General features: G+C 45.0%; 1 protein-coding gene across 5 annotated transcripts in view; it reads left to right on the top strand.

Annotated features, from left to right (window-relative positions):
• Positions 1–21,391, top strand: part of EYA2 (EYA transcriptional coactivator and phosphatase 2) — a 118,348-nt gene that overhangs the window by 46,531 nt on the left and 50,426 nt on the right. For 3 of the 5 annotated variants that reach the window (XM_044296885.1, XM_044296882.1, XM_044296886.1), the window contains exons 2-4: positions 7,937–8,055; positions 17,919–17,967; positions 20,852–20,994. In XM_044296885.1, the coding sequence (XP_044152820.1) occupies positions 7,947–8,055; positions 17,919–17,967; positions 20,852–20,994 (301 nt within the window). In that variant the 5' untranslated portion in view covers positions 7,937–7,946. Of the gene's footprint in view, positions 1–7,936; positions 8,056–15,935; positions 15,981–17,918; positions 17,968–20,851; positions 20,995–21,391 lie in introns of all 5 variants that reach the window. The other 2 variants (XM_044296880.1, XM_044296881.1) reach the window with 1 other exon arrangement.

The following is a 21,391-nucleotide window of genomic DNA, read 5'->3' on the forward strand; positions in this document are numbered from 1 at the left end:
CTTAAAAATCTGCAACAAAATCGGCAATTAATACATGCAGATTTTGGTGCAGAAAACCGTACGAAAATCCACAAGCAAAATCTGCATGGACTACACTGCCGTGCGCTTGTACACCACAATAGAGAAATACCCATAATTGCTGTAAATTTGATAGTAACATAGTACATAGTAACATAGTACATAGTAACATAGTACATAAGGCCGAAAAAAGACATTTGTCCATCCAGTTCGGCCTGTGATATGATCCAGTTCGGCCTGATAGAAATGAAGTTTGTGAGGCAGAAAAGCAGTGCAGCAGCAGATGTATTCAGCTTTCTTATTATTCAAATATTTTACTATATGTTTATTATCTACATCATATGATACAAGTTTATGAGCCAAACTCTTTTTTTGCGAAAAATTCCATTTATCCTTTTTTTTCCTGGGAAATGGAAACCATTACTGCTCCAGTCATCATCCTGAGTAGCAGGCTTTCGTGTATATCTCCTGTTGCTGTATTCTTGCATAATAGGCTGATTCCTTACGCAGGACTGTTGGATGTATGAGGAGCTCACTAGTAGTGGCGGTTATACTGATTGTCACCCCTAAAGTCCAGGGGGCTACAGGGATGTCCAATAGCTCCTATAATACCCACTTTTCTAATCCGTCTGATGCATCACATTACTGACCTTTCATATCAACTGCAGAAAGCTAGGCCATAACTAATAATAACATCAGGAACCATAAAACAAGATTTTTCATCCATTCATTTCCAAATTCTCATGTTTTCCGTCATTATTCCCCTCTTTCCTTGCACCCTCAGTAAAAAGAAAATGATCAATCACCCGGCAACTAATGAAATCCCAGAACAATAATGCAATTAGAGGGCATAAATGTTTTTCACGCATCTGTTCTCTCTCCACATGGTTCTCCCCTGTATTCTTGTAGCTGGGGGAGGAAGTCCGAGGAGAGGCTTTTTACAAAACACTCCTAAGTTCAGCAAAATTGGGAGCTTTTACTGAGTCTCTTGGCTGTGGGGGCAGACAAATTAAGTTAGCAGACCGAAGATGTAGCGTAAACAAAACAATATGTGCGGACGGGGCCCCCAGCGGATTGGGGGAGTTGTTAGCTCGAGGCAGCGGTGACTTCCTGATATTGGTACGGCAACATACTGTTTGTTTCACATGAAAGTCGCCTACGACCTGTGCGTTATAGACTTCATCTGTAGTATTTTCTGCACTGCACTCATTGCTATTACTATACATTTGTTATGTGTGATGCGCTGGAAGTCTCCTGTAGTAGTGCTGCACTGAACATCTGCTCTGTAGGTGCAGGGGCTGTATGCACTGGTACAGTGACTGCGGTATGGCTGCTCAGGCGGTGCAGAGCTGTACATCTGCTATTGTATACATCTGCTTATGTGATGTGGCTGCTGTGTACGTCTGCTTATGTGATGCGTCTGCTGTATATGTCTGCTTATGTGGTGTGCCTGCTGTGTACGTCTGCTCTGGTGATGCGGCTGCTGTGTACGTCTGCTCTGGTGATGCAGCTGCTGTGTATGTCTGCTCTGGTGATGCGGCTGCCGTGTACGTCTGCTCTGGTGATGCGGCTGCCGTGTACGTCTGCTCTGGTGATGCAACTGCTGTGTACGTCTGCTCTGGTGATGCGGCTGCTGTGTACATCTGCTCTGGTGATGCGGCTGCCGTGTACGTCTGCTCTGGTGATGCGGCTGCCGTGTACGTCTGCTCTGGTGATGCGGCTGCCGTGTACGTCTGCTCCGGTGATGTGGTTGCTGTGTACGTCTGCTCTGGTGATGCGGCTGCCGTGTACGTCTGCTCTGGTGATGCGGCTGCTGTGTACGTCTGCTCTGGTGATGTGGTTACTGTGTACGTCTGCTCTGGTGATGTGGTTACTGTGTACGTCTGCTCTGGTGATGCGGCTGCTGTGTACATCTGCTCTGGTGATGCGGCTGCCGTGTACGTCTGCTCTGGTGATGCGGCTGCCGTGTACGTCTGCTCTGGTGATGCGGCTGCCGTGTACGTCTGCTCCGGTGATGTGGTTGCTGTGTACGTCTGCTCTGGTGATGCGGCTGCCGTGTACGTCTGCTCTGGTGATGCGGCTGCCGTGTACGTCTGCTCCGGTGATGTGGTTGCTGTGTACGTCTGCTCTGGTGATGCGGCTGCCGTGTACGTCTGCTCTGGTGATGCGGCTGCTGTGTACGTCTGCTCTGGTGATGTGGTTGCTGTATACATCTGCTCTGGTGATGTGGCGGATAGGTACGTCTGCTCTGGTGATGTGGTTGCTGTGTACGTCTGCTCTGGTGATGTGGTTGCTGTATACATCTGCTCTGGTGATGTGGCTGATATAAACGTCTGCTCTGGTGATGCGGCTGATATAAACGTCTGCTCTGGTGATGTGGCTGCTGTGTACGTCTGCTCTGGTGATGTGGTTACTGTGTACGTCTGCTCTGGTGATGTGGTTGCTGTATACATCTGCTCTGGTGATGTGGCGGATAGGTACGTCTGCTCTGGTGATGTGGTTGCTGTGTACATCTGCTCTGGTGATGTGGCTGATATAAACGTCTGCTCTGGTGATGCGGCTGATATAAACGTCTGCTCTGGTGATGTGGTTGCTGTGTACATCTGCTCTGGTGATGTGGCTGATATAAACGTCTGCTCTGGTGATGCGGCTGATATAAACGTCTGCTCTGGTGATGTGGCTGCTGTGTACGTCTGCTCTGGTGATGCGGCTCATATGAACGTCTGCTCTGGTGATGTGGCTGCTGTGTACGTCTGCTCTGGTGATGTGGCTGCTGTGTACGTCTGCTCTGGTGATGTGGTTGCTGTGTACGTCTGCTCCGGTGATGTGGCGGATAGGTATGTCTGCTCCGGTGATGTGGTTGCTGTGTATGTCTGCTCCGGTGATGTGGCGGATAGGTACATCTGCTCTGACGGTATTCATCTTGCATTCGCTGCCGATAACTATACTCCCTATTACTGCCCATGGGCATTGCTGATCTGTGTGGTGGCGAGCTTCCTGCTGATCACTGCAGACATACTTTCCTGAGAACATGGAGGGTATAGCAGACCCAAGGCCTTGGTGTGCAGCATCCTGGCCACGTTATTGCTGCATTGTTCTAAAATAAACACCCACTAGATTTCTGCAGATGGATCTGTATATTAGAAACAGCTTTGGTTGTTTTACCGCTGTAAATATCTTTGTATGTTTTGAACCTGAACCAGTTTTCTGTCAATCAAACTTCTTTTTGCTCCACAAACTGGAAAACACGTGTGATTTGAACTTATGTGGGTCCTTTCGTTGCCCCCAAACCTGCTGGGGCAGCAGCTGAGACCTGGTAAGAAAAGCTGCGCTGCAGCTATCGGCCCCTGCGACCGGCTCAGACAGCCGTCCTCCGACAGCCAAGGAAAGACTCAGAAGTCATTGAAATAATCCAGGAAGGCAGCGTCTCCCACCATTTCCTGATTTCAGCTCTGTCTATACATTGTTTGGAGCAGGCCCAAATTGCTTGTTTCTAAGAATTATTCCAAAAACATATTGGAATATGTTCCGTATGTGAGGCCAGCGGAGAATCTTGTAGATGTTTTAACCCTTACTTCAAGGCATGACATCACAGCAGCTTGAACTAACATGGTTTTGGCTGCTGTTTGTGGATCTGGTGTTGAAATATGTTACAGTCAACCTCTCTCCAGCCTGAAATAGGAGCAATAGATTGTATTCCCCTGCCCTGTTGTCAGCCTCTCCAGTATATTAAATGGCTGATAACAGCGAGTAATCCATTGCAATCATTCATCTGCCTTAAAGGAGTTCTCCGGGATTGATATGTTTTTTAACAGATATGCCCATGTAGTTGCTTACCTTATGTACATCTTCTTTTTTCCAATTCAGACTTTCCTGACCTGTTTTCACCATGTAAACAATCCCACTGTTTCTGCATATAGCACTTCCTGTTGCTGTATCCAACCAAACCCATGATGCACTTCTCCTTTCTCTGCCACGGCTCTAGCACCGCCCCTAACAGCGCCTAGCTAGTTTATAGCTCCTCCTACCCAGCTAGTTACATAAACACTCTCCTATCACTGCCACTAACAGTGCCGAGTTTGTTTATAGCTCCTCCCACCCAGTTACATAGACACTCCCCTATCACTGACCCGCCCATGGACATAGCATCACAAGAAATAAAGAGCTGAATGGACATGGTCATGTGACCACAGCCCAGAACGGAAGATAGGAGCAATTGGTCAATCAAAGAGGGGAAGGCACAGCAGTTGCAGAGAGAGCTGAGCCCCTAGGTGTAATGGCAACGCGCCCGTTGCTCCAAGATGCTGATTTGCATATATTTAAACCTCATTTTTCTCAGCAATACGGGCGCATATGAACATGGGACCAACACAGATGCCTTCAGCTGCAAAGCGCGCATGCAACAGGTCAGCCAGTTTCATAGGCACAAATCTGCTGACAGATGCCTATAGCAAATCTGCTGACAGATGCCCTTTAAAGGATGTTGATGCCAACATAAAAGGTCCGATAAGCCACGTGTCAGCTGTTTGGAGAACAGTGAGAGGGACCAAACATTCATATCAGCCGTTAATTGGCTATTATAAAGGCCCATTACAGTCAGCAAGCAGAACATTAATTACTTCTCCTTCAGCCGAGCGATGTTCATGTCCGGGTACTGTCCAAGTGTGGGCACAGACTTATTACGGTCATATGTGCACTTTTCCACACAGACCATAAGTCCGGGCAGAATGACGCGCAGCATGCACCTTGTAGGTTCAATTTTCCCGCAAGACTGGTCCATTCTAACGCATAGGCTGACAATATATAACAAGCGGCCACCTGTTAGCGGATTTTCCTGTGCTGTTACTATAGTCTATGTGCAGTCACCATCAATCACTTAGGTTTGTGATGTGAGGGGGTCTCCTCTCTTTGGAGACGTTTTTTTTTCCTAGTAATAACCCTGTGAGCAGCTGATGGGGGTCTCCGGCTTCTGTCGGCCTAGGGGTGCCATGCCCTCTGTGGAGTCAGTAGGCCAATACTCAGCAGTAGTTTCTGACTTGGGGAATCCATATGCTTTTGATGCATTTTTTGCAGTCGAGCAGAGCTTTGATGTTTGCCCAGTAGCCCTCCCTCTACCTCCAGCTGTCATCTCTTGGGTTCCGCTCCCTGACATTGTTCTGAAACGGGGCTTTTAAGAGCGGTCATGCTTTCCCTAAACGTCCATGCCTCAGGGGTATGTGAGTGACGACAGGCCTAGCAAATGGTGGAGGATCTGCTGTGTGTGCCAGCGCAGCCCTGTCTGCAGCCCCGGTCCTGTGTGCTTGTCCCCGTTCTGGTAATTAGCTGCAGATTTCTCATGTTATCTATTAACATGTCTGCTCTGTGAGGAGAAAGCAGCATTGTGTTCATCACTTGTATTAATTACACGTTTATTATTCACAGATAAAGCACCCAAAATCTTCATCCTGTACACCAGGGGTGCACAACCTTTCCCTTTGCTGGTTGGGGGCCACATTGTCAAACCCAAGGGCTGAAAATAAAACTTAAAGGGGTTGGGTATTACAACTAAAATACTGTATTTATGGCATATTGGCCATACAGTATGTAACATAAATGGGAGAAATACAAGAAAAATACATGTGAGCAGCCACAAGACATAGGCATACATGTCTGTTACCAGATGGTTGGGGGCCGCACAGAGTGGCATCGAGGGGCGCAGGTGGCACAGTTTGTGCACCCTTGCTGTACATGGAATTGCTGGAATTATTAATACAATGATTATCATTATCCAGGGTGCGCCAACCTACTCTGTCCACTCCAGCAATGTCCCTAATTTGCTCGAGAAGAATAGGTGACAGCTGACCTGTTCGCCATTATGGGGGTTGTAGTCACTGAGCTTTCTACGACTGCAGAATGGTCAGCCTGCCAAGTTATACGGCAGTAGGGATGTATCACTACTTGAACAGGAAGATTTGACAGCCAGGATTATGTGAGCGCTGGATGACAACCCTGACGGGATTTAGGCGGACATATCTGGTGTCACTCAGCTTTCTCAGAAACAGATATAGCTAATGGGCTCTATTTTGGTTTAAAGTATTAAAACGGAAAATCCAGTGTGAATGGGTTCATTTATCAAACTGATGTAAAGTAGAACCAGCTTAGCTGCCCTTAGCAACCAATTAGATTCCACCTTTCATTTTCCATAGGAGCTGTCCAAAATGAAAGGTGGAATCTGATTGGTTGCTTGACTTTAGTCCTGTTTCAGACGGGCATATTTACCATCCCTGTACTGTCCGTGTGTGTGCATCACATGGACCCAGATAAGTCAATAGTGCAACTGACACTTCTTTTTTTTTCCTCACTGACCTAGAGTCCGTGCAGGCCCTAAGTGGGTAAAAAGGGCATAAGTCTTTAGTTTATCTCTCCACAATGCCTAAGGCTCATAGATCACTATATATCCCCCACTATTTAGTCCTCCCTAATACCCAAAATAAATACCTCACTAACCAAGTTAGAATTTTTACTTGACAAATTTCCCCAAATTATAGAGCATTGATATCACCCTGGTGTGTGAATCTTACATGCCTTGCCCATCTGAGTAAGGCCTCTTGCACACGAATGTGTGCGCCCTGTGGTCGTGCTGCGGCCCGCAAAATGCACGAACACTGTCCGTGGGGCAGCCGCAGTGGATCGCGGACCCATTCATTTGAATGGGTCCGCGATCTGGCCATTCCGCAAAAAGATAGGACTTGTTCTATATTTTTGCGGAACGGAAGTACTGGACGAAATCCCACGGTAGCACTCCATAGTGCTTCCGTAGGGTTCCGTTCCGTGCTTCCGTTCCGCACCATTCCGCACCTCCAGATTTGCGGACCCATTCAAGTGAATACGAAACGGCACCCGTGTATTGCGGATCCGCAAATGCGGTCCGCAATACGGCAACGGGGCGCACACGTTCGTGTGCAAGAGGCCTAAGGGTCCAACTACACGGCGACATGTTTCGCACGGCACAAAGGGTTATGGCTACATATTTTTGACATTACGTATTTCAGTGGTATCGCAATGCAACATGTTGCTACTGTGACACCGCAGTCACAGAAAAATCCGACTTGAGTAGTTTTGCGACTGTCTAGTCGCAGTTGCAGCGTTTAGCATGTCCCATAATGATACTAGTGAAATTCATTACATGAAATGTCGCACAACACATGTCGCCGTGTAGCCAGATCCTAACACTCAAATGGCCTGTGCACCTCACTGCATATTAAACATCATCTCCGTTTTGCAGCTGCAATATGGACGTTTTTTAATAGGGCCGTTTGAATCTTAGAATATTGGCTGTAAAAAGTCAGATGCAAAATACCGTCCAAATCTACGAGTATATAAAAAAAAAATAATAAAGAAATACATTTTCTAACATATATATTTTTTTCTATAGAAAATGCAAACCAAATCTTCACTGCGTGCACAAAGCCTTGTAATGTCCTATATAAATACAGTAGAAGGACAGGCATGTTGGGTGTTGTAGTCCTCATCAGAGCTTTTAAAGAAACCCCTAATACCATGTATCCTGCTCTCATTAATGTTGCATTAAAGCCGTCTGGGGCCCCGGATGAAGTAACTGAGAGGAGTGGGGTTTGTCACATTTACCTCCCAGATCCTTCATGTGCCGGAGTTTTATTAGCAGGAGACCCAAAAGTCATTTTCTGATGGTAAACGACATAAATCAGACAAACGGCAATCAAACATGTATGGTCTCCGAGGAGCCGCTTCCCTCATTTACATGCCGCATTCTCTTAGGTGGAATAACTCCAGCAAATGTTATTTTATGAAATTTAAATGGAAAATGAGATTTAGGTGTTGTGTTTTAATATTTATATGGCATTGGGAACAATCATTATGCATGCAGAGTGGAATAAATTATCCATCTCCGTCTCCGCAGGTACAAGGAAATGCTAGATCTAGTGATATCACAGAGCCTGTCTGTGACCAGTGGCTGCTCTGAGAACCTGAAATTCAACCCTTCTCACGGTCACTCCACGTCTCCTGATGACATAACAGGTAAGTGTCTGCGCTGGTATCACTCTATGGGATGGGGGAGGGGGGTTATTGGGGGACAGTGCAGTGGTCAGACAATATAATGTCATCAAGGTTAGATGAATAGACCGGTGTGTCTGCCAACGTATCGCTGCCCGCAGTCTTATCAGTCCCAGAATATAGTCCGTTGTCTAAGCAGGATGGTCAGCCCTGAGAAAAGGAAGCAGAGATAGACCAGGTAGGTACAGCAGGACTATAAGGATACCTTCCCTTGTTCTTTATATGTATTTGCTGCACTTTAGTGGCCAGACGGTACATGTTGGGAACTGTGTTTTCTGTGATATTTTTTAAGGAGTTTGTTAAGCATTTTTGTGGCATTTTTGGCCAAATGCATTTTTTATGGTGTTTTTTTTTGCATGCCTTTTTGTGTTTTTCTTTTATATATGAAGCGGTCTGCCCCTGTAATGTAATTTCCTCTTTAGAGAAAATCAAACATAAAACTGCAGCACTCGCCGGTCTTAAATTCATGCTGGTTTATTCACCAAAAATTGTGACGTTTCGACCTCTCTGTCTTTCTCAAGCAAACTGTTTGCTTGAGAAAGACCAGGAGGTCGAAATATTGCAATTTTTGGTGAATAAACCAGCATGAATTTAAGACCGGCGAGTGCTGCAGTTTTATGTTTGATTTATTCTGGATGATTTGGGGATACTACAGACTGGTATCCAACACTGCGGGCACCACCACCATAGAGACTTTTTGCTATAGATTCGTAAGTGCTGCTACTTTTTTTCTTTTCTGAGCTTCCTCTGTAGAGCAACATGAAAAACATACATTGGTAAAAAAAAAAAAAGGCTATTAAAAATGCAGCACATGTTGCCACTTGGATTTCTCAACAGGTCCAAAAATGATAGATGTCTACTGCACAAAACACTTAGACACCAAAGGCATGCTGTAATTGACCGCAAAAAAAACACACCAAGTATCCAAAAACGCCACTACAAAAAGAGCATTTGTGCTGCGTTTAATAATAATTTCCATAGACTCCCATGAAACTTGGGGGGGGCTGGTGTTTTTTTATTTTCCTTAAAAATGCTGCAAAAACATCAGTTAAAAAATTTACAAAAAAATGCTAAATGCCTAAAAATGACTATGTGACACCACCTTTATTAGGAGACTACTGATGTCAGGACTGGTGAAGTATGTCCTAGATAACCATCCTGGAGCTTCTGTGAGAGATTTTGCATATAGTCCCTGCTCCATTCTACTCCCTTGATTGGCATCACATTTAGGCTGGGCTACATGGTGAAGTGGCGCAACCAAAAACATATGTGAAAGTTGTCTACAACTTGCTTTCACACAACTATTTTAGATTTGTGATTTGGCTGTAAAAACAGAGTCACAGGCAAGTCACACTAGCTTGTATTGTGGTCTATGATGGCAAAGTTATGTGCAACCTGGTGACCTGTGACCAAAAAACTAAGTCTTAAATTTTGTGGAATTGTTGCATCACAGTTGCAGCGCAACACCACAATTATTAGATGCAACATCTCGTTTTTCATGTCGTGCAAAACATGTCATCATGTAGCTCCAGCCTTAAAACAGTTGTGGAAAATTGGGGGAGTTTTGCCAAACCCTCCTTTCCCCTCACTTGGCCGGACTTGAAGCCAACTGCTTCCCAGCGCTGGCTACCCGCTCCTTCTCTTCCAGGCCTGGGCTCCTCCAGTTTGACATTGGCTCAGCCAATCACTGGCTGCGACAGAGACTGGATCCCCTTTCGTTATGTGACCATCTGTCACGACATGAGGGGAGTCGGTCATCGTCAAGGCCAGTGATTGGCTGCAGGCAATGTCAAATAGGATGTTTACAGCGAGGGAGCCTAGCAGAGCATCACAGGCTGGGATGAAAAGGAGCGGGGAGTCAGCGCAGTTACAGATTTAGGCAAGTAGGGTGGGGTTGCCAAAACTCTTCCACCACATTCTTGCACAACCCCTTTAAAGAGGCATGCAACCATATTCCATGGCTGTTATCTGATATTCCAGGGTTTTCTTTAGAGTTGTTTTTTGTTTTATTTGCCTCTGTCCTCAATGTCCTGACTGTTTCAGAAATGCTAAAAGATTTTGTGTTCCTTCTCGATGTTGTGAGACTTGAGAATGAGACATTCTGCTCGTCTTTCCTATGTTTTTTCCCTTTAAACATTTGACCTCTAAATGTCCTTCTATAAATAATTTATCTTGAATCGATTCCATCGGGAAAACGTTCCTCAGGCGACTTAGCACAGGATTTCACAGAATTATTTCCTGACTCCTGCTCAGGAATGTTATTGATGCCCAAGAACGTCTTAACTGGCGAGAGAAATGTAGGACTCGTTCGAGTCAGATAGCGGCCTGTAAAACCATTAGAAGACTCCAAATCTGTTTAACAGATCACTGGCAGTGTGGACCAGGCTGACACTAGCAGTGTGACCCCGATCCAGGTTCCCTCACTGTTCTACTCCTTATTCTTTTACAGGACAAAAAATAGAGCTTTGGGATTTTGGGTGAGCAGATTTTAGTGACTGAAGAGCCCATAGATCACAGATTTCACACTGGTGAAAACCACAGGCTTTTTTTCATTTTTATATTCATTTTTCTTCTCTGCCAATCTACATTCATATGCCATAAGATGAAGAGCCAAAACTCTGCTCGTTCCGGTCAGGGTTCATTCCAGCTTGGATCATACATTCTGCATGCTTCATCATAAAGATGTGGCATAGTTACTCCCAGGCAGGAGAAATGTCTGCACAATGTCAGTCTAAGGGCTCATGCACACGAACGTGTGTGCCCCGTGCTGCGGACAGCAAACAGCGGTCTGCAATGGACGGGCACCGGCTGTGTGACCACCGATTGCAGATGCGGACCCATTCACTTGAATGGGTCCTCCATCCGTAAGAGGCAGTCCTCACCGCCCAAAAATAAAACATGTTCTATTTTTTTGTGGTACGGAGTCATGGAACAAAATCCCACTGAAGCGATCCATAGTGCTTCCATGGGCTTCCACTCCATGACTTGCAGATTGCGGACCTATTCAAGTGATACGGGCACGGGCCGCACATGTTTGTGTGCATGAGTCCCAAGCCGCCAAAGGATCTAATCCTAGTTGTATTCCATGCATAAGTCCACAGGGTACAACACCCAGAACAGAGAACTTACAGTAGATGTATACACAACTTGATATGCCGCAAAAGGGGCTTTCGAGCTAAGGCCTCATGCACATGACTGTATCCGTTTTGTGGTGCAAAAATCGTGGCCCATGTACCGTCCGCATTTCTTTTGTGGACCCATTGGACCATGGACTTCAATGGGTCCTTGGTCCGCATTTTGTGGACATGTTTTATCTTTTTGCAGAACGGACATGCGGATGCGCAAAGCACGCAGATGATCCATGTGCTTTCTGCACCCATATGTACGTTCTGCAAAAAGATAGAACATGTCCTACGCTTGCCCACAAAATGTGGACCGTGGACCCATTGAAGTCAGTGGGTCCTCAAAAATTGTGGATGCAACATGGACTGCATCCATATTTTGTGGCTCCACAATTTGCACATCTCAAAATACATATGGTTGTGCGCATGAGGCCTTAGGACTACAAAAGTCATACATTTTTGGGCATTCTGCCTAAAAATGGGCAACTTTTTTTTGTTTTACATGCTCTTGCCATTTTTAGTGAAAACAATGAGGAAGGTTTAGTACTTACTACAATTTACGACAGAAAAGTATAGCTGAAATCCCCCCAGCTTATAGATTTGTTCTGAGGTACAAACTGCTGGAAGATGAAAGCTGGCTCCTCTTAAAGGGATTGTCTAGGATCAGAATATTGCTGCAATTTTTCCAAAACAGCACTACACCTGTACACAGGTTGTGTGTGGTATTACAACTCAGCCCTGTTCACTTCAACAGAGCTGAGTAGTAATAGCAGATACAGCAAATGGACAGGTGTGGTGCTGTTTCTGGAAGAAAGCAGCCATGTTTTTCTAATCCTGGAACAATCCTTTTAGTAAATTTGGTACATCTAGTGCCAGCACAGTTCTGATAAAGACTGGCATATGAAGCGCTAGTTTTAATCAATTCCACCATGTGTGCTTCAGTTTCTAACTTCTGTTTGCTGTCAGTGTATGTAAGCAGTAAAAACTTGTATGACTATTATCCTTATCACAGCTGAGATTTTGTTACATTTGCATCTAGTCCAGACAACGCTTTGGGTTAAACAATCTGGCCTTCTGACTGACATATTTTTATACTTTGTAACGACGGGTTATCCCATTCTCTGGATATAAAGAAGGTTGCTTCTGTTCACTGACAGCAAGCAGGCTTTGTGTTTCAGCCACTCAGCATTTTCAGGATCTGTAACAGAAAGTTGCAGAAGTTCCTATTATACGTGGATTCACCTAAGTGCTCATGCACACGACCGTAGGTATTTTGCAGTCCGCAAAAAACGGATCCGCAAACAATACAGATGACGTCCGTGTGCATTCCGTATTTTGCAGAAAGGAACAGCTGGCCCCTAATAGAACAGTACTATCCTTGTCCGTATGCGGAAAATAATAGGACATGTTCAGAACGGAAATATAGACATACGGAAATGGAATGCACACGGAGTAACTTCCGTTTTGTTTGCGGACCCATTAAAATGAATGATTCCGGATATGGTCCGCAAAAAAACCCGGAACGGACACGGAAAGAAAATACGTTTGAGCCCTAAGGTTGGATGGACCCCATGATTGGTGATGGCTCAATCCGTGTGTATGGCGTGAAAGCCTCCTGGATTTGTATTCTGTGTGCAGCCAGCATCTCAGCCCCTCCGGCGTTGTTTTCATTGACATCATGCTGGAAGGCCTCATGAAGCCATGATTCCGTTATGGAACAGTAATCAGATTATTAGCTGCAAATATTGTAACACAAGAGCTTAGTGAAATGCATCCAGAGTCTGCGGGGAGGCCGGGTCATCCGAGGTCACAGGCAGGAAGATTCAGCTGTTCTTCGCCGTCTCGCTGGTCGACGCGCTGTGTGTTCTGCCCGCGCTCTAGAATCGGTCGTTCCTTTTCATTAAAACTTGGCATTCCTGATTTAGGCTGGTAGGAAACGTCTCCAGGCATAAGCCATTGTTGTAGAGAAAAAAAAATCCATGGCAAATTTTCATTCGGTGCCATTCCAGCTCCCAACGGGTTTTTTCCCAGTTTTTCCAGAATGGCGGATCTGCCTAGCAGGGCACGTACGTAAGGGAGTGTGGGTATTTTACTACAGTACTGGGCATATTTGTCCAGGAACATTGGGCACCATTCAGTCTGGGGATAATTGCAGCTATATTGGTTTTCACACTGCGTTCCTAGAAGACTAAGGCCCCTTTCACACGGGCGAGAATTCCGTGCGGGTCCAATGGGGCTGTGCACATGAGTGGTGATTTTCACACATCACTTATGCGTTGCGTGTAAATCGCAGCATGCTCTATGGCCTCTTTCACGCGGGCGTTGCGTAGGAAAATGCGCAATTTTTCTGCGCGAGTGCAATACGTTTTAATGCGTTTTGCACGCTCGAGAGAAAAATTGGTATGTTTGGTACCCAGACCCGAACCCGGACTTCACAGAAGTTCGGGTTTGGGATCGGTGTTGTGTAGATTTTATAATTTTTTCTTATAACATGGTTATAATGGAAAATAATAGCATTCTTAATACAGAATGCTTAGTAAATTAGGGATGGAGGGGTTAAAAAAATATAAAAAATTTAACTCACCTCATCCACTTGTTTGCGAAGCCCGGCTCGTCCTCTTTCTTCTTCTTTGAGGACCTAGGAGGAAAAGGACGTTTGGTGACGTCACTGCGCTTATCACATGGTCCATCAATAAAGATCGGGTCCCCATCCCAATTGTCACCTAGCAACCATGTGTGAAAATCGCAACGCATCCGCACTTGCTTGCAGATGTTTGCGATTTTCACGCAGCCCCATTTACTTCTACGGGGCCTGCGTTGCATGAAAAACGCACAACATAGAGCATGCTGCGATTTTCACACAACACACAAGTGATGCGTGAAAATCACCGCTCATGTGCACAACCCCATTGGAGTTGATGGGTCCAGATTCAATGCAGGTGCAATGCATGAGGTGAACGGAATTCTCGCCCGTGTGAGAGGGGCCTATATTGTGTGTTTTTGATGCAAAGCAAGCCCCATAAAAGTGAATGGGGCTATGTGAAAATCGCAAGCAAGTGCGGATGCAGTGCGATTTTTCACGCATGGTTGCTAGGTGTTGATCGGGACCCGTTCTTTATTATTTTTCCTTATAACATGGTTATAAAGGAAAATAATAGCATTCTTAATACAGAATGCTTAGTAAAATAGTGATGGAGGTTAAAAAAATAAAAATTAAACTCACCTCTTCCGGCTTGTCTTCTTTCTTCTTCTTTGAGGACCTGGGAGGAAAAGGCCCTTTGGTGACGTCACTGCCTCATCATATGGTCCATCACATGGTCCATCACCATGGTGATGGACCATGTGATGAGTGCAGTGACGTCACCAAAGGTCCTTTTCCTCCCAGGTCCTAAAAGAAGAAGAAAGAAGACGAGCCGAGCAGTGCGAACAAGTGGAAGAGGTGAGTTTAATTTGAAATATTTTTTTTTAACTCCTCCATCCCTAATTTACTTAGCACTCTGTATTAAGAATGCTATTATTTTCCTTTATAACCATGTTATAAGGGAAAATAATAAAATCTACACAACACCGATCCCAAACCCGAACTTCTGTGAAGAAGTCCGGGTCTCGGTACCAAACATGCTGATTTTCACACTACCATATGGCTTTTTCAGTATTAAGCAGTCTGTTTTTCACGGATCCGTTGTTCAGTTTTTTTTGTTTCCGTTGTGTTTCCATTTCCGTTCCGTTTTTCCATATGGCATATATAGTATACAGTAACTACATAGAAAAAATTGTGCTGGGCATAACATTTTTAATGGATGGTTCCGCTAAAATGGAACAGATACGGGAGACATGCAGAGTACATTCCGTATGTGTTCTGTTTTTTTTGCAGACCTATTGACATTGAATGGAGCCACGGAACGTGATTTGCGGGCAATAGTAGGACATGTTCTATCTTTCAACAGAATGGAAAAACGAAATACGGAAATGGAATGCATACGGAGTACATTCCGTTTTTTCTGGAACCATTGAAATTAATGGTTCCGTATACGGACCGTATACAGAACGCAAAAAAAGGCCTGCAACGGAAAAAAAAAAGGAGGCCTTAAAGGGATATTCCAGTTGTGACAAGTTATATTCTGTCCACAGGATGGGGGATAACTATTATATCAATGGCGGTCCTACCGCTGGGAACCCCACTGATTAACTGCACCCCTCGTTTAACGTCAGATAGAGCATGTGCACTGCCACTCCATTCATCTCTGTGGGAATTCCGGAAATAGTGGAGCGCTGTACTCGACTGTCTCTGGCACTCCCATAGAAATGAACTGAGCAGCAGTGTGCATGCTTGACCTGCCGCTCCACGAGGGGTGCAGGATCTCCGTCCTCATGATCGGTGCGACTTCCCGCCGATCTAATAGTTATCCCCCATCCTGTGGATAGAGAATAACTTGTTACAGTTGGAATACCCCTTGAAGATAATGGGAATGCAGACTCTTAATTGGATGCCAGTCGGTAACACTCGCTTTTTCTAGTCGTTTTCTAGTGGATCCCTGATGTCCCTGGCCGTGCCTCTATCAGCAGAGGTTACATGTGATTTTCAGCCAACCCTCAGCCTCAATTAGTTGGAATTCTGCACTTTTCTTGGCAGACGTCCTCAGTAAACGCGAGAAGCAATTAAATGGATTTTTCGCTCTCGTGTTGAGGCAAAGTTAATTTTTCTTTTTTTTTTTTTTTCAGATAAAGAAAAGAAAGCTTCGTCCAGAGACAGTTTTGCACATTCAGGTAGCTCCAGATAATCGGACCTACTTATTTCTTGCCTATTACTGATAGGGAATCATTCATAATGTAACGTCTTCCATCGTCCCCCTGGAGTCGTCCCTTTCTGTCAATATTCTAATCTGTCAATAGCCATTTATTCGTTCTATCTGTTTCTAGTAAAGCTGGGTGCTTGGGGAAAATCTGGCTATTTATGCAGTGCTACATCCCTATTCTCGTGTCAGGTGCAAACGCCTTTACCAGCTGAAGTGATAGCTAGGAAGCGAAATAGTCAAGCCTGGTTTTTAGTAAGGCTGAGTTCACATCACCGTTTAGCTTTCCGTTCTTCTGATCCGTCAGAAGAAGAGAAAAAACTAATAAAAAACAGGTTTTGCATAGGATTGCATAGGATCACAATGCACGAACACAGTCCGTGGGGCAGCCGCCGCGGATCGCGGACCCATTCACTTTAATGGGTCCGCGATCCGGCCGTTCCGCAAAAAGATAGGACATGTTCTATCTTTTTGTGGAACGGAAGTACGGGACGAAACCCCACGGAAGCACTCCGTAGTGCTTCCGTAGGGTTCCGTTCCGTGCTTCCGTTCCGCACCATTCCGCATCAAGTGAATGGGTCCGCATCCAGGATGCGGAATGCCCACGGAACGGCACCCATGTATCGCGGATCTGCAAATACGGTCCGCAATATGGCAACGGGAAGCACACGTTCATGTGCAGGGGGCCTAACTTGACAGAAGAGAAGGATTCACTGAGCGAAATCAGCATTTGGCAATAATACGGCCTCTTTCGCACGAGCGAGTTTACCGTCAAGTTTGTTGCAGAAAATTTTCTGTGTCTGAAAATCTGTACTAAAAATTTGAGACAATGGGGGAGATTTATCAAACTGGTGTAAAGTAGAACTGGAGCTGTGAAAAGTGAAAGGTGTAATCTGATTGGTTGCTATGGGCAACTAAGCCAGTTCTACTTTACACCAGTTTGATTAATCTTCCCCCAGTCCCTGCAAATTTGGGACTGTTAGCAACTATGTGAATGGGGATTACAGAAATCTGTGTGCTACCGCCAACTACCGTATTCAAATGAATGGAACTGATTTTACCTTAGGTAGGGTAAATGAACGCGACGGTTTAGTTTATGCATATTTTCCCTGCTGATTTCCATGCACTTTTCTCTGCGTTTATGCACCAAATCCTTACCAAATTCCGCATGTGTTATTTGTGAATTTGGGACAGATTTGCCCCAGATTTCACTTCATGAGTGAAATCTGCACTGAAAATCCTCGCCAACCATTGATATTCCGCACTGTGAGTCAGCTTCCACGCTGAAATTTTCAGCACCATGTAGATTACTTAGCTGGTACTGTATTAGGCCTCTTGCACATGAACGTTGTGCATCCGTTACGTGCATTGGGAACCGCAATTTGCAACTTGAATGGGTCCGTGATCCGTCCGCACCGCAAAAAAATAGAACAAGTTCTAATTTTTTGCAGTGCGAAGGCACGGACAGAAACACCACGGAAGCACTCCGTAGTGCTTCAATGGGGTTCCAATCCGTACTTCTGTTCCACATCTCTGTGATTACGGACCCATTCAAGTGAATGGGTCCGCATCCATGATGTGGGCCGCAATACCGCGTGAGCCGTGTGAACAAGCTCTTACGCTGCAGATTTTCTGCATGAAAATCTGCATTAAAATCTGAGCGTCATCGGCACCGTGTGCATATACTCTACAATTTTTTCTGACTACTTAATGGTCAATGTAAAGTTCTGATCTAGCTCCATTACCAACAAATATGTCAGTGATCACTGCGAGTATCCACATTACCTATAGAATGAGAAATTGGAAGGTTGTCAGAAGGTGGGGATTGCTCTATATTCAAAGTATTTCAATGTTGTCAGAGCAGAATCCAGTGCTGGTTTCAGACTAAACATGTCTTATTTCTTTCTTTAAGGCAACAGCAAAGAATCCCAGCAATTTGTACCTGAACTGAATTACCCAAGGTAAGCAGAGTGCAGCCCGCTATGTAGAGCGGTGGGAAAGTGGTGGACTTTTCTGCATTGATTGTTTAGTGACTAGAGCGGAAGTGGTTGCATGTTTTCTGAAGGCCCATATGCAGAAGGAGCAGCCTGCGGCCTTGTTCACACATCAGTGAATCACGGACGTGTGCTGTCCCCATTCTTCACGGACAGCACACGTATACCTGTGTTTATTCACACATACAACAGAGACATACACTACTTTGATCTGTGATGCGGACCGAACACACCCATTGAAGTCTATGGGTGTGTGAAAACCACTGGCAAAACACAACGTTCTGTCCATTGGTAGTAGATGCTCTGGAGATCCCTTTTTCAACCTAGCAGTACATGTGGAATACAGATGGAGGACAAAAGATGGACACACGGACCAACAACTGATCCTTCACAGACATCTTCATGTATTAAACACCGCTGTCTTGTCACGGACATCATCACGGGCATGGAAATGTGAACAAGGCCTGAGGAGAAGTTATACCTGGAAGCTTTGACCTCCCTGTCCAGCAGAGCCTAGGGGTGCTCTGCTGGCTGGCACACAGTCTTCCCCCAGGAGGGGGTTCTCTATTCTCACTTCTGCAGGGCTCGTCTAGCAGGGGGTACTACCTTCACTAACTAAAAACTCCTCCCTCTTTAGAGAGGGCTAGAATGGATAAAAGGTTCCATTCTATGCAAAGTAGCTCTGCCATTACTGCCACCATCTGCTGGTGAACCAGGTGCATTATATTTACACACAACAGTTGCAAAATAGAAAATGCACTGTGTTTGAACCTGGAATAAATAAATGAACATGTGGCCGTATCCACGGGCGCTGCGGGAAAATGTGCGGGTGCGTTGCGGGAACACCCGCGATTTTTCAGAGCGAGTGCAAAACATTGTAATGCGTTTTGCACTCGCGTGAGAAAAATCGTGCATGTTTGGTACCCAAACCTTGGCTTTGGATCGGTGTTCTGTAGATTGTATTATTTTCCCTTATAACATGGTTATAAGGGAAAATAATAGCATTCTGAATACAGAATGCATAGTAAAATAGCGCTGGAGGGGTTAAAAAAAATAAAAAATTATTTAACTCACCTTAGTCCACATGATCGCGTAGCCCGGCATTTCTTCTGTCTCCTTTGCTGAACAGGACCTGTGGTGAGCATTCATTGCAGGAACAGGACCTGTGGTGACGTCACTCCGGTCATCACATGATCCATCACCATGGTAAAAGATCTTGTGATGGAACATGTGATTACCGGAGTCACGTAACCACAGGTCCTGTTCAGCAAAGGAGACAGACGAGATGCCGGGCAGTGCGATGAAGTGGACTAAGGTGAGTAAAATTTTTATTTTTTATTTATTTATTTTAGACCCTCCAGCGCTATTATACTAAGCATTCTGTATTCAGAATGATATTATTTTCCCTTATAACCATGTTATAAGGGAAAATAATAATGATCGGGTCTCCATCCCGATTGTCTCCTAGCAACCGTGTGTGAAAATCGCACCGCATCCGCACTTGCTTGCAGATGCTTGCGATTTTCACGCAACCCCATTAATTTCTATGGGGCTTGCGTTACGTGAAAAACGCACAAAATAGAGCATGCTGCGAGTTTCACGCAACGCATAAGTGATGCGTGAAAATCACTGCTCGTGTGAACAGCCCCATAGAAATGAATGGGTCGGTATTCAGTGTGGGTGCAATGTGTTCAACTCACGCATTGCATCCGCACGGAATACTCGCCCGTGTGAAAGGGGCCTAAATGTTTTGAATTGGCGACTGTCAGTGCAGAATGTCTGTGTTAGTTTCAATTTGATTTCTTTCACTCCCAGTAGAAACTGATTCTAGAATTATGGATAGATGATTCATGCTTTTTGCAGACCCCTTTCAGTTTCATGCGACTGTAGTCCTTTGATCCACAGGCAGCATGGCCCAGATTTAATATTGTGCGTACGCCAAAAATCTGTCTAAAAAGTGGCACAATGTATTGCATGTAGGGTTTCTACACTTTTTTTCCAATACGCTTGACAGAGGGTGGGACTTAGCAGAAAGTCGATGTTGCTTCATGGGAAAGGGGCGGGGTCTAAGATGTGCCATTTTGCACCAAAATTGCGCAACAATTCTGGCATAAAAATCTGTCTCAAGTAAACCATTCAATAGCTGCTATACAGTCAGAAAAAAGTGTCTATTCCTGCCCCAGATTTATTATCCAGCCTAAGCCCACTTGATAAACCTGGTGCAGGTCTAGATAGCCTGTCTAATCTTGCGCCATATTCAGGATTAGCAAATCTGAGACCATGTCTGTAGTAGTCTCTTTAAAGGGGTTATCCCATGACTAATGTAAAATATTAAATACAGATATCATATAATACATGACAATCTCTAACAAAGGTAGAACCAGTCCTGTACCTCACATGGATCCAGAGATCTCCCCATTCATTGCTCGGCTAGATTTATATCCAGCTGACAGCTCAAAGGGAGTGTCTTTTCTGCTGCAGCTAGGGGGGCGTGTCTCAGCTCTCCCTATCACAGATCAGGAGGCGTGTCTCAGCTCTCCCTATCACAGATCAGGAGGCAGTTGAAGGATGAAACTGAGCATGTGCGGCCTTCTCAGTGAGCAGGACAAAGAAATAAGAAAACAAACAGCAGGCGGCGCTATACAGATGCATTTTATTGAATAATTTAGTGGCTATGCAAAATTTGCAATTTCATGCAATTACAAAAGTATTCAGATCCAGGTGCTAGTTTGAAAACTGTAGAATGTTTTTTTGGGTGGCCAACCCCCAATAAATGACAAGGAATAAAGATATGAATAAAGTATAGCTTCAGATGATATATTGCATAATGTCAGATTTTTTTCTATTGCAGGCATTATCCCCATATAGTCTCCCCACCATCCATCCCAGCGATGGCCGCCTATGGACAGACCCAGTACAGTGCAGGAATTCAACAAGCAGCGGCATACTCCACGTACCCTCCCCCCGGACAGGCTTATGGCATCCCATCCTACAGTAAGTCATAAATTCTGCCATCATTGATGCCTCCCTGTTATCTAATTATATTATGTAATACTGTAATAAGATATATGTAATCCTTTAGAGTAGGCCCAGGTGGTTTGGCCGCACTGCCACAGATTTTTCATGCAGCTATTGGCCGAAACGGGTGCCTGTTGTCTGCCGTGTGCACCCGGTGCACCGCATTCAGACCATACCCATTACAGTGCTCACTGTCAAATCTGACCCTTGCTGTGGATGGAGCCGGTTCATCAGAAGAGTCAGCGGTTTGTTGTTTAGTAGCAGGAGAATACTTGCTATCAATGTGAAACCATTCACTGTATTCCTCTGACACACCACAAATGGCTTCCTGCCTCTGCTCAAACTCCTAGCTACGATGTGGTTAAAGAAACGG

The sequence above is a fragment of the Bufo gargarizans genome, chromosome 6, assembly GCF_014858855.1.
Source record: "Bufo gargarizans isolate SCDJY-AF-19 chromosome 6, ASM1485885v1, whole genome shotgun sequence".
NCBI classification, from domain to species: Eukaryota; Metazoa; Chordata; class Amphibia; order Anura; family Bufonidae; genus Bufo; species Bufo gargarizans.